Genomic DNA, 13626 nt, shown 5'->3' on the forward strand with positions numbered 1-13626 from the left:
TATTTTCCTACTCTATAAGAAGAGCGTACTTATCAAAGGTTGCTGTAAGTTAGAGAACTTGTCCTATTACTATGATGACCCGTGTAGTGCCATATACCTCTAGTATAAAAAATGCAATAACTTTGTTAATTGTGGCAGAATTGGTAAAATATTTTCTCAGGAAACTCTTTAGTTATGATGCAGTTCACTGCCAAAGATTCATGATTTTTGATATCCCAAAGTACATCCAAGAAAACTAATGCAGGACGATCCTCTAAAGTGTACCCTCAAGCAGGAGAACTCTAACCAAAGATACTGGAAGACCATGGTACAGAGGCTATGGCACTACCCAATACTACAAAAACTGTATACCATTACCAAGTGCAAAGTAGCCCCTGAACAATGAAATAATAGTTAACCACTTGAGTGAAGAAGAATTTTTCAGTTATCTTAGTGTTGTTAGGTGTAGGAGGAAAGAGCAAAATGTGTAAAGGGCCGGTCAAAGGACCTAATCATCTCAATGGATAGCTGGTGCCTTGGCCAACCTACTACCTACAAAACCACAAGTTTTCATTCAGCAAGTTAAGATAAGAGTCAGCAGCTAAAGATCAAGCACGAAAAGAATACAGTATTTTAAAAAATGACAGGATAAAAAAATCAAAACATTTCCTAAGGATTGACTGGTTTCTAAAATTCTTGAGACTCAATAAATCTCATTTCTTTATAAATTGAAAGAGGTAGAGTGGATATGTTTTTCAATAGTTAATAGTTAATTTGCAATCGAGAATTACAGGTAATTTTAAAAAAGCTCCTAACTTGCACCATGCACTGATCTCATCTAAATCTCTATTAAGGGATTAAGCAACAACAGATCTACATTCAGCAGACTGTACTGATGTAAACAGCAGAATATCATCAGTATTTGCAACAAGCTTGATTTCAAGGTCAAACTACATTTCGTGTAAACATAAAATGTAAAGATCAGAGATCTCTATTCATGATGAATACCATTTATTACATTCTATTAGTTAATACGTTTATCAACAACTATTCTTTAGCATCTATTGTTTAAAGATGCAATAATAATGAGAAATAGCCCATCAACTCTCAGGTTTGAAAACAAGGGCCTCATGATTAACAGTAAACAAAAAAGCAGCACTAAAGTCAAGACTAATCATACAAACTTTTTGACCACATTTGAGGGAATTCTGCACTAGGGAAATTATAAGAAGAGGATCATAAGCTTTGTGATTTAAGATTCACAGCAGCTTTATCAAAACCAGGACCTGATGCCTCCTGTTCGTCTGTGAGCGGTGTCGTAGAGGCATTTTCTGGTAGTAGCACTAGGGTATTACGAAGGCATAGCCGGCCAAACTCCAAAGTTGGCTCTGGGAATGCAGCATCGGAGGCAGATTCCAGATCCCTGAAAAATGAAAAATTATAGTATTCATGTGCCAATAGTAAGAAAAAGATCTTTTATCCATTTCATGCAATACATTGCATATGGGAGAAATGTAAAAAAAAAAATGGTAAATACAATTCCCACAATCTATAAGGCCATACTCTGTCTTTGAAGTGAATTATTACAAAAAATTAAAAAGTATTCTGACTCTGACTTTGCAGGAAGTAAGAACATGATATCTCTGATGCTACCTACTCAAACAGTAGCACATGTCTAAGTACATCTTATATGAAACCTATTGAGGAGGTAACTGCAGGTAGTCAACAAATCTAATGGAAAATGGATGGGTTTTACCATCTCACCGTGTGATTTCTGTAGTGAGTAAAAGTTTTGTTAGTTTTATTTTCTTGTTTAATGTAAAAAAAAATCTATTAACAATGTGAAAAGAATATAGTAATACAAGTCTCTATAGATGCTAATGAAAAAATAGATTATATATTACATTCATTTATATCCCATTCCAGTACAATAGCCTGGGGTAACTATTCGATAATAATTTAATTATCTATTTCTCAATACAAAAAGTTTCACAATGTAACAGTGTACAGCATACAGTACTAAATCCAAATAACTTTCTCAAAAGAAAAGTTTAGCATATACAGAAAACGGGTTTGAATTTAATATAGTACATGTAAAAACATGCTTTCACTTCTGCCAATGTACCTATTTAATCTGACCAAAGCAATGAAGTTAAAAAAAAAAAAAATTCCCATAATATTTTAAGTGAATATACCTCTAAATATATCAATGATAAAATGGAATTTTTATATCATAATAACAAATTTGGAATAAATTGTATGTTTCCTAACTATATACACCTGGAGCTCTTCAAGTAGGAGTAGTATTTAGGCAATAGGTGAAACCATCTGTTAAAAGGTTATATGACTCCTGATTACCTGTATGATCCAGGAAGAGTTCTTTGAAATCTTCCTCTTGGTTCTCCCTGTGCTCACAAAGAGCCTGCTGATCTGAGGGTGAGCTCTGGAGATTTTTTTCAAGTATTTCCGGCCTCTGGAGGTTCTTTTCAAGTATTTCCGCAGTGCCCTCACAGGCAGAATAACAGGCTGATAGCACTACCGAGTTGTCTTTCAAACATCTGAGGATTCCCACAGCTAGCTACTGTGAAAAGTACCTTCTTTTTTGTTTGAGTGACATCAACGTAGTGTTGTCGCTCCTCAGTCCAGCAGGATACCCTGAAAAGAGCTGATGGAATTGTTTAAGGGCAAGCAAGGCTGCCCTCATTTCCAGGAGGTTTACGTGGCACTGTCGCTCGGATTCGGACCAAAGCCCGGATGCTGTGAGGTGCATCTATGAAGAGCAACAAATCTGGGGGAGGAGAGAGAAGGTCTACTACTCTGAGCAAGTTGGTGTCTGACACTCACCAATCAGGTCTCTCTTCTGCTCTAGATTTACCAGCACCAAGATGTTCAGTGGGTCGAGGTGGTGAGACCAAAAAGTTTTCAGCTGCCACTGTAGCGAACAAAACGAACAAATGTGTAGATGGCTGTTGGAAACCAACTTTTCTAGGGAAGTTAGTTGTCCCAGCAGCCTTTGCCAAAGGCCTGCTGGTAACTTGTCCAGCAAGAGAAAGGGTTGAGCTACTTCTCTCAGTCTCTTTAATTTTTCCTTGGACGGGAAAACTTTGCCTAGTTTGGTCATGATTTTCATCCCTAGATATACGGTACCATCTCTGAAGTCTGCTAGAACTAGCCAATCATCTAGATAACAAAGGAGACCAATACCGTTCTTGTGAGCCCAGGTGGACACTTGGATAACAACCCGAATAAACACCTGAGGTGCTATGGGCAAGCTGAGGTACAGCACCTTGAACTGGTACTGCATATCTATCCCTTTAATGGGAATCTCATACTTCCTTGAGGATGGATGAATGGGGATCTGGAAGTACACATCCTTGAGGTCTAATGATATCATGAAGTCCTCTGGTCTGACAGTCTGCCTAACTGTCTGAGCCGTATCCATCTTGAATGGAGTTTGTTGGATAAACTCATTCAGGGCTGAGAGGTTGAAGTCTGATCTCCAGCCTCCAGCCGCCTTTTCTAAGAAATCACCGACTGTAAAACCTGGAGGCCAGTCCAGAACCTCTTGGAGAGCATCCTTCCTAGCATGGTCTGCACTTCACCCAGGAGGGACTGTTCCTTCACGGATCCCTTTGAGTAGGAATTTGACATCGTCGGATGTACGGTCAGAGGAGGGTGAGAGAGCGTGAACGGAACGATGTATCCCTCCTTGAGTACGGAGATCAACCAAGGTTTGGCTCCGTGGAGTATCCACCTCTGCCATTAAAATACCGGACGAACTAGATCACATGCAGACCTCCGCAAGGCGGAAGAACTCACCCACCCATCTCGCTAGTGCTCAGTGAATGGGTGCGCTGCACTGCGCAAGACTCCCTCACAAGACTCGGGTCTGTAATCACGCCCGAGTGAAAAGGACCAGAGTACTCTCATACAAACTGCCTCCCGCAGAAGCCTGACGGGTAGCGTTAAGTGCTCCTACTTTAAGAGGCATTCGCTTGTAAAAGGCAAGTAAGGCTGCGGCAGACAGGTTGTACCAGCAATCAAAGGAAATAATTTTCCCATCCAACGTATCGGAAACTGGGGTGGGCTCTGGGCTACCTGGTCAGCCAACTACCCAGTAGGGTAGCCAACACCTACCAGGGAAAGCGTTTGTTCTTCCACCTCGAAGGGTTGGCAAGTTCAATAGAGAGGAAAGGTCAATTCTGATGGGTTACTCCTGAAGGGCCGAGAGATTGCCTAGCAAATAAACATTTCAAGTTGATTGATGTTGAGACATGTAACTGTAGGGGGGAATCCTGTCCTCTAACTTCCTTCAATCTCCTTAGTGATTGCTGTCGAGAAAGAGACCGATCGGACGCAACTACTTCTGAAAGGCAAGATTATGACGTATCTTCAATTCATTGTCGGACTGGTAATTGTATGCATAAATCCAGCTACGAACCAGTAACGATGTGGAAAAATACATAGGAAAAATACAAATTATTTCTAGATTTATTACTTATTCTAATTTTTATTGTTTAGGTTGTATTTGTATTTTTTGTACTGATTAATTTGTTTATCTTCAGTTCCTCACTCAAAATTTTTTATTTCATTACAGAGTGATGGTGCCCTGCACCCAGCGGGGAACACATGTTAAAATTTAGCTTGTCATGCTTGGAAATTGGGACACTAGTCGGGATTCTTGGTGTTGGTCGTATAGTGTCATTTTCCTTACCCGAGGTTCCAAGAAAAAACAAAGACAGAAGGGATTGTTGACACAGGACACTGCAAAAACAGTAATAGCTCGTCCTTTCAGCTTCGCCGAAAGTCATACCCCTATAAATAGCGTTGGTATGTATTCCAGTTATGGATTAAATTGAATTTAGCATCATCAGTTAAGTCAGCAGTGTGAAAAGTAAAATATAATGATGACCGTTTCAAACAATATACTGTAAAGTAAATATTTCAATGCTGTTTAACAAACCTAAAATTACATAGCCTGGACATTTGGAAAAATTATTTTGCACATCAGAAAAAGAATATGACAAATTCGGAGATAATTTGTACTCTTCTTAATGATACAAACCTTTAGCTATTTATTAGGAGTATTAATTTTGGCGAAGCTGGAAGGACGAGCCATTAAAATTTAGCAAGGGTTAACTACCCATCCTGCCAGTTAGCAAGGGGTAGGGGGGGTAGCTCGCTACCCCTCCCACTCAAACACCTGTAATTGAGCTCACTTTGCTTGGAGGTAGAACTTCAAGGGAGATAAGTGTATAAATAGCTAAAAGTTTTTATCGTTGGGAAAAATACAAATTATCTTCGAATTTGTCATGCTCCGTAACTGGAATACAAACCTACGCTATTTAATAGGGGTGACTCAACCATTAGGAGGGTAGACGTCCCTGCAAAACTGGCTTTTGACTTTACCAGGGGTCCTTATTTTGAATAGGTTTGTACCAAAAATAAGGAGTCCTGCACCTCGGTAAACCTTGCTACCAAGGCCCGTGGTCTGTGCATGCTGTGTGTTGAGATGTTTAGAAGTGTGACTGTCCAGGTAAAAGTTATTCCTTGTCTTTGTAGGAAAACTGTTGTAACCAAGACTTTCCCAATACCACCTCACCAGGGTATGGGGACGCAACAGTATTAGCCTAATACTAGGAACAGAAGGGAGCATGGTTTACCTGCAGTGATTTGAGGTCAGCTTATGCAGAAAACCTAGGATGCTGCTTTCCCCAAGAGAGGAGAGGATGAAGATAAGAATAAGAGCCAGTCAAACCTTTTCATTCACTCAGACTAAAACCAGGTAACAGTGCCCTCAACCTTCTATTACTTGTCCAATAAGGAGCTTGAGGTATTATACCAGCTGCTGTGCAGCCACCACAGGGCCGATAGAGAATGTATCGAGCATCCTCTGGATCACGTCTTGCAGGTAGTGGGCTGTGAACGTGTTTTGACATTTCCACACACCAGCCTGTAGAACCTGCGTCACCGAGAAATTTCTTTTGAAGGCCAGGGATGTAACTAAGTCACTGACATCGTGGGCTCTGGGGCTGCGTGAAGGAGGGTCCAGATTCAGGACATGGTTTTTGACCTTGCGAATCCAAGCAGAGATGGTATTCTTAGTGACCCTCCTCTTGTTCCTCCCCGTGCTGACAAAAAGTGCAGACACACAGGGACGGGCTGCGGCTGTTCTCTTGAGGTACAGCCTCAAACTCCTCACTGGACAGAATAAGAGATGATCAAGGTCATCAGTTACAGAGCGGGGACTTGAAATCCTGAAGAAGTTGAATCAGGGAACCATTACTCGCGGATTCTGAGTTTTGGCTACAAACTCAGAGACGACGAAGTCGAACTTTACCTCTCCCCATCCCCTTGAAGGGGCGATGTCGAATGAGAGACCATGAAGTTCACTAACTCATTTCGCCGAAGCTAAAGCTAGTAGGAACGCTGTCTTCCATGTGAGGTGGCAATCTGTTACCTGGCGTAATGGTTCATAGGGAGGTCTCTTTAAAAACCTGAGAACTCAAACCACGTTCCATGGGGGAGGTCTCACTTCAGACTGAGGACAGGTAAGTTCGTAACTCTGTATGAGTAAGGAAAGTTCTAGCGATGAGGAAATATCCATTCCATTCAGTCTAAGGGCTAGGCTTAAGGCTGAGCAATAGCCTTTACCCGCCCAGACTGAAAGGAGCATTTCTTCACGCAAATACACGAGGAACTTCACTATTGCTGGAATAGTGGCATCGAGGGGAGAGATACCCCTTCCATGATACCAACCACAGAAGACCTTCCACTTTGCCTGGTAGACCGCTGCTGAGGATTCCGCAGGTATCTTGACATCCTGCTCACAACTTGTTGCGAAAATCCTCTCTGAGTGAGGAGATGCTGGATAGTCTCCAGGCGTGAAGTTGTAGCAAAGCTACAGCTTTGTGGAAGATGTTGGCATGTGGTTGATTGAGTAGATCAAGTCGTGGAGGGAGTTCTCTAGGAGACTCCATCAGGAGGTGCAGAAGGTCCAGAAACCAATCTGCATGATGCCATAGCAGAGCTATGAGAGTCATTGAGAGATTGACCGATGTTCTGGTCTTGTTGAGTACCCTCCTAATCAAACAGAATGGGGGAAAGGCTTAAACGTCAATACTGTCCCACCGTTGTTGGAATGCATCTTGCCACAGGGCCTTGGGGTCTGGGACTGGGGAGCAGTACAATGGGAGCCTGAAGTTCAGGGCCGTTACGAAGAGATCCACAGTCGGAGAACCCCACAAAGTCAGGACTTTGTTGGCTACTAGATGATTTCAAAGACCACTCGGTACTCACTATCTGAGATGCTCTGCTCAGGTTGTCGGCGAGCACATTCCGCTTGCCAGGAATGTAGCATGCTGATAGTGGTATCGAGAGAATCTCGGTCCATCTCAGTATCTCTACTTCTAGATGGGATAGGGGCTGCAAAAAGGTACCTCCTTGTTTGTTGATGTAAGCCACTACTGTGGTGTTGTCCCTCATCACCACCACTGAGTGGCCTGCCAGGAACTGGTAGAACTGTTGAAGGGCCAGAAAGACGGTCTTTATCTCTAAGAGATTTAAATGGAGGTACTCTTCTGACTCTGACCAGAGGCCTGAGGTTGTGTGGTGCAGCACGTGACCCCCCCCACCACCCCACCGTTTTTTTTTAGGCGTTTGAGAACAGCATCAAATCTGGGAGGAGGACAAGAAGATCTACTCCCTTTCATAGGTTCTCGTCTGACACCCACCATTCGAGGTCCGTCTGTTTCACTGATCCCATGGGGACCAAGATGTCCGGTGGAGTCGATAGCCTGATTCCACCGGGACTTGAGTCGCCACTGGAGAGATAGGATTCTGAGGCGACCATTGGGAACTAGATGGGCCAGAAATGAAAGGTGTCCGAGAAGACGTAGCCACGTCTGGGCTGGAAGTTCTTCTCGTCTGAGAAAGGGTCTTGCGACCTTTCTCAGCCTCATTATCCTGTCGTCTGATGGGAAGGCTTTGTGGAGACTGGTGTCTATTATCATGCCTAGGTATACCAGTCTCTGTGTAGGAAGCAGGGAGGACTTCTCAAGGTTTACCATGATTCTCAGATCTTGGCAAAGCCTCAGAAGTTTGTCTCAGTGTTGAAGGGTTGACACAGAGTCCAATAGGATAAGCCAGTTGTCCAGATAACGGAGGAGACGGATGCCAATCCTGTGTGCCCAAGATGATACTAAGGTGAACACTCTGGTGAAAACTTGAGGTGCTGTGGAAAGACTGAAGCACAGCACCTTGAACTGGTATTTCCTGTTGTCTAGGTTGAATCTTAAGTACTTCCTTGAAGACGGGTGGAATGGGATCTGGAAGTACGCATCCTTTAGGTCCAGTGTGCACATGAAGTCCCGTAGTCTTACCGCTTGTCTGACTGTGTCTGCCGTCTCCATGCTGAACAGAATTTGCTTGACAAACTTGTTCAGAGCTGAAAGGTTGATGACGGGTCTCCAGCCTCCAGACGCCTTTTTCAAAGGAGGAGTCAACTGAAGAAGCCCTGAGACTCGTCGAGGACCTCTTGAAGAGCACCCTTCTTCAATAGAATCTGGACTTCTCCCCTTCGTCGATCCCATCGTAAAGGAGTCTATTGACACTGGATTCCTGATCAGGGGAGGGAGAGATGTTCTGAACGGGACGCGATACCCTCAACTAATAACGGACATTGTCCAGGGCTCGGCCTCGAGTTGCTTCCACCTGTCCCAGAAACTTTTTAGACATACCCCACTGGTCAACAAACAAGAGGAATTCCTTTCCTAACATTTGCGGCCTCAGCTGCTCCCTCTAAGAAATTTTTCTACCCTGGAAGACTTAGTGCTTTTCCCGTCTTTGTTCAGAAAGGGCTTTTTAGACACGGTTGTCTTTGCTGCTGTCTTGTTCGTCACAATCTTTGTTGAATGGGACTGTTAAGGAGCTGGTGGTTTATAGGGCTTGGATGTCAAAGCCCTATGGAGGAGGGAGTCCTGGCGGGACTTCCTCCATCTCTGCAGCGTGTTCCACGTCTTTCTGCTCTAACAGGGAGGTCCCTCTAAAGAGAAGTTCCTGAGCCTGGCAATCTTGGCATTTGGGACCTGCTGGTGGAATCTCTCAGACACCACATCTCAACATTTCAGGATGGTGTTTGCCTATAAGTTCGAGACTTGATGGGCAAGAAACTCGATGGTGCGTGTGCCTGAGAGGAGGAAAGTTTCCATCGCTTTCCTGGTGCATTCCTCGGTTCGAACCAAGATTTCCAGGGTTCCCAAACACATATCAAGCCATGAAGTAGCCTGCATGACATACTTCGTGACCTTCTCCTGGTTGAGGATCTCTGTTGCCGAGAACAAGACCTGGCGGCTATAGAGCCTCTCTAGAGAGACTCCCTTGGTGAGCTCTTCCAGAGAATGATAGAGAGGAAGAGCTGGACGAGCGCTCTTCCAGAGAATGATAGAGAGGAAGAGCTGGATGTGGCTCGTCCAAGATCTCAAAATACCTCCTCTGCTGGACGCGAAGAGGTGGGAGAAGCTTGGCGGTAGAGCTGGAATGTTAAGAGGAGGAGGGCTCGGAGAGCTGTTGGGCAATCTTAGCCGAGCACTCTTTAGCCCTTGAGACCAGGGCAAGTCGGCACTGGTCTTAGAGGGCTAATGAGTGTCGAAGACACGATCTAAGACTGCGTCTTTGCCCACTTGTGAGGGTATCTCCGGGTCCAAAAACCTGTTGAGTACCTAATAAGAGTCAGAACCTGTCTGAATGCATGACTGACTCATTCTGCTCCCCCTACAAAGTGGGACTAGTAGCAAAGTCTCCTTCTTCCACACCAGAGAGGTCCACTCGGGGTAGGTCGTGGGCATCCCTAGAGTGACTAGCGGCTCCTGTAGGCTTGGAGGTCCTTGAAGAGGACTTCAGAAGAGTCTTGGAGTCCTTAGATTCCTTCCGAGAGAGGTAGGACTCATGCATCGAAGACCAGACGAGATTGTCCCTCCTGGTGGAGAACTCTCCGTGCAAGGAGAAATATCCTCCGAAGGTGGAAGGGAGGAAGTTCGGGCCTCGCGCGACTCCCTCGGCAGAGGTAAGTTAGAAGAGTGTCCGGCAGGAGAGACAGGAGGGACGGGCTTTGAAGGCATAACAGGTGTTAGCTTCACCCTTGGGGATGCGATCACATCTGAGACTCCTCTTTTCCTCTTCCGGGGAAAAGAAGCCAAGGTTCCTCGCGGTAGGTCTGCTGGTGCTGATGGATGGGAGGTCAGAGACGAGCGTGATGACATGGCAGGCCTGAAGGCTTCCACTACTGCTCTGACCATGGCTGTTTGCTTACAGATGCACGGTCGGACAGATCCCCCTGAAAGGAAAGGGACCGAAGGTTCTCTGTGAAGAGTCTCAACCGATGTTGGTGATGGGTCCACCTTTGTAGGATGAATCTTCGGAATCCTGAACCCTTCCGTGGAGCCTTTCCCTTTTCCCGGTGGTCGCGGCGTACTGTAATACATTTTTGGGGAGGGAAGTGAGGCGATGGTAACCTGTCACAGTCTTTATTGTGATGTTCCTTGCTTATTCGAGATTGTAAAACCTGTTCAGATGGTTTGTGCAATTGCGCAAGAGCGCGCTGGCGAGTGCTGGAGAGCCGGAGAGCACTCGCGTGCAGGAGAATGATGGCACGCAGTACGATGCTACGTACTGCTTGTGTGCAGGAAACGGAGTGCAAAGGTCAGCGCAGGCATGCAGGTGGACGCGGGCATGCAGGTGAGCACGGGCACGCAGGTGAGCGCTGGCAACCTGGAGAGCGCTGGCACGCAGGCGAGCGCTGGTGCGGAGACCACTGGCCCCCAGGAGACCGCTGGTGTGCTGGAGAGTGCTTACGAGTTGGAGAGCACGGGCACGAAGGAAAACGGAGCTACGCATAAGCACGCTGACGCATAGGAGAGTGCAGCTGCACAGGGGCTCACTGACAAGTTGGCAAGCGTTGACGAATTGGCGAGAGCTGAAGCGCTGGTGAGCCAAGGTGCGCCAGCGAGGTGGCAAATGCTGGCGAACAGGAGATTGCTAGGGCATAGGAATGCGCTGGCGAGTAGGCGAGTGCTGAGGCACCAAAGGGCCCTGATGCGCTGGAGAGCACTGACACACTCTGTAAAGAATTGATATGCTGGAGGGTGCTCACAAGATGCTGGTGACCGCTGGTGCACTGTAGGGCGCTGGCAAGCGTTTACGCACAGCTAAACGCTTAGAAAGTACAGCACGAACAGGCAGATGATGAGGTGACAGGAACGGTAAAGGCAGGTCAGCAGGACGGCGTGAAGGTTGAACTGGAACTGGGATGTGCCCTTTGGAAGGGCAAACATCCACTAACGGGGATCGCTAACGATCCACAGAAGAGTCCAGGACTGAAGTCCAAAGACTAGCGACAGCGTCGTCAGGAGAGGGTCCAGGAACAGGTGAAAGTCTAGGGCCGGAAGACGACTGAAGTGGAGGCGTCTTTACTGGAGACGGCTGCGAGGCTGAGGCTGAAGAGCCGAAGCGGCGGATTTTCACCGATGGTGAAGGGCCACCTCTAAGGCGAGGTAGAAGGCGAGCTCTACGAGATCGATGACGCCCTCTGGGGGCCGGTGGATCAGCAAGCTGATCTTTAGAAGCAGCAGTCCTCCGCAAAAGAGTCTCTATAAGTTAGCTCCCCCGAAGAGGAGAAACATTCGCAGGAGAGACCATAAAAAGACTAAGTTTACCCCCTTGAAGGATGAGCTGGAATGGGAGGAACAGAGTTGGCAGCAACAGTTGGAGAGTCTGAAGATGCAGGGGCGTTGGTAGCAGCCACAGAAGATGCCTCAGACACTACCACGTCAACACACGCCAGAGGATCTACCTCCAAAGTCGACGACGGCTGCGCACTAGCACAACGGATGATAAAGCGCAGTAAAGAGTCCTTGGAGGGCAGACCAGGAAGCCCCAAGGATGACCATACCTGTATAAAGGGAGACAGAGACAAGGCCTCACCCCGGGGGAGTTGTAGGGCCGCTTAGCAGGGGAAGCAACATCATCTCTCGAGGACCAGGGTTGGCTGTAAATTAAAGGGTCTATGGTACTACTCGACGGTCTCCCGGAGGAGACCGAACAAGCAGATATTTCGGAGGAAGGTTGTGAAGCGGAAGAAGAGGTCTTGGGTTTTTCCCCTTTTGAAGAAACAATCAAAGGAAAAATATCCCGCTTTGACTTCTTCCGCCATCATCCAAACCTTTCCCACTGGGAGGCAGACCACTCCCGACACTCGACAAACACACACACATACTAGTGAAAGAAAAAGTACAAATAAAAGCATTAAATGGCAGTCCAAATAGGCGAAGGATGAAGAATGGCAACGACCATACACCATCCGAGCCAAAAGAAAATGTGAGCTAAATCACCGGTGGGTGAGCAGGAGCGGTAGCAAGCTAAATCACCGGTGTGTGAGCAGGAGCGGTAGCAAGCTACACCCCCCTATCCCCACTAACCAGCGCAATGGGTAGTTAACCCTGGCTAAATTTTAATGGCTCATCCTTTCAGCTCCGCTAAAAGTAATAACCCTAATAAATAGCATAGGTTTGTATTCCAGTTAGTTACTGAACAAGAAAACATCAAGAATGTTTTCATACATATAGAAGAAAAGCATAAGTTAAAAAGACAAAGATTAATGGCAGTCCAAAATAAGCGAGAAGACAAAAGCAAAGTGAGCTCAATCACAGGTGTGGGAGGGGTATCAAGCTACCCCCCTCACCCCTATCCCCCTGCTAACTAGCAGGATGGGTAGTTAACCCTCGCTAAATTTTAATGCCTCTTCCTTTCAGCTTCTCCGAAAATAATACCCCTAATAAACAGCGTAGCTTTGTATTCCAGTTACGGAGCAATATATTTTTAAATAAAATCTATTATATTTAGTAACTTAGTATCAAGAGATACATATCAATTCTGACTGTATAATAAATATATAAATAACAAAAGAAACTCACTCTCTACCTCTCATCAAAGAATAACAAATGTCATAGTCTAACCTATCCATGGCCATGACCTCTCTCTACACATGAAAACATGTAGATTTTTCTCACATAAAGAATAATCCAGTACAAAAAAACATGACTTACTTTTTCTTATTATGATTGTCAATACAAGTGGCAATGCAGATTTTTCGGTGTATACCAACACCTACAGTTCCCTGCACTACTGACTTCCTGATGCTTATATCATCCTTAAGGCACTGAATAAACAGAAGGAACTTATTAACTCTCAATAAAAACATAAAATACAGAATCTTGTACTGTACAGTACTTGAACAGAAAAAGATTAATTGTGAGGCTATCACATTTCTACAGATGAGTGGCAATAGATACATTGGCTAAAGTACCATATATTTCAGCGTATAAGCAGACCTACAGATAAGACGAACCCAAATTCTAGGCAAAATTTCTTGATTTTAGCTCATATTGTAGGTATAAAACTACCTTTAAAAATAAAGAACTTTGAGGGTATTTGTTGTTTTGCTTACCTTGACCTTAAAATTAAATAATCATGAAATAAAGTACAGTATTAACATGAATATCAACAAAAATAACAACATCGATCCTTTTAGTCATGCTCATGGCCGAATGTAAGCAAGAAATGCGTTCTATGCATGGTTGCCAAATATGCCCT

The 13626-nt window shown here is 45.1% G+C and overlaps 1 protein-coding gene across 1 annotated transcript in view; it reads right to left on the reverse strand.

Moving 5' to 3' along the window:
* The window catches only part of Not10 (CCR4-NOT transcription complex subunit 10), a 176227-nt gene that overhangs the window by 69903 nt on the left and 92698 nt on the right, over positions 1–13626 (reverse strand). Inside the window, exons 10-11 of the mRNA XM_068358766.1 lie at positions 13080–13192; positions 1266–1402 (exon numbers count right to left, since the gene is read on the reverse strand). Coding sequence (XP_068214867.1) covers positions 1266–1402; positions 13080–13192 — 250 coding nt within the window. The remainder of the gene's footprint in view (positions 1–1265; positions 1403–13079; positions 13193–13626) is intronic.

The sequence above is a fragment of the Palaemon carinicauda genome, chromosome 35 (genome assembly GCF_036898095.1).
Source record: "Palaemon carinicauda isolate YSFRI2023 chromosome 35, ASM3689809v2, whole genome shotgun sequence".
Taxonomy (NCBI): domain Eukaryota; kingdom Metazoa; phylum Arthropoda; class Malacostraca; order Decapoda; family Palaemonidae; genus Palaemon; species Palaemon carinicauda.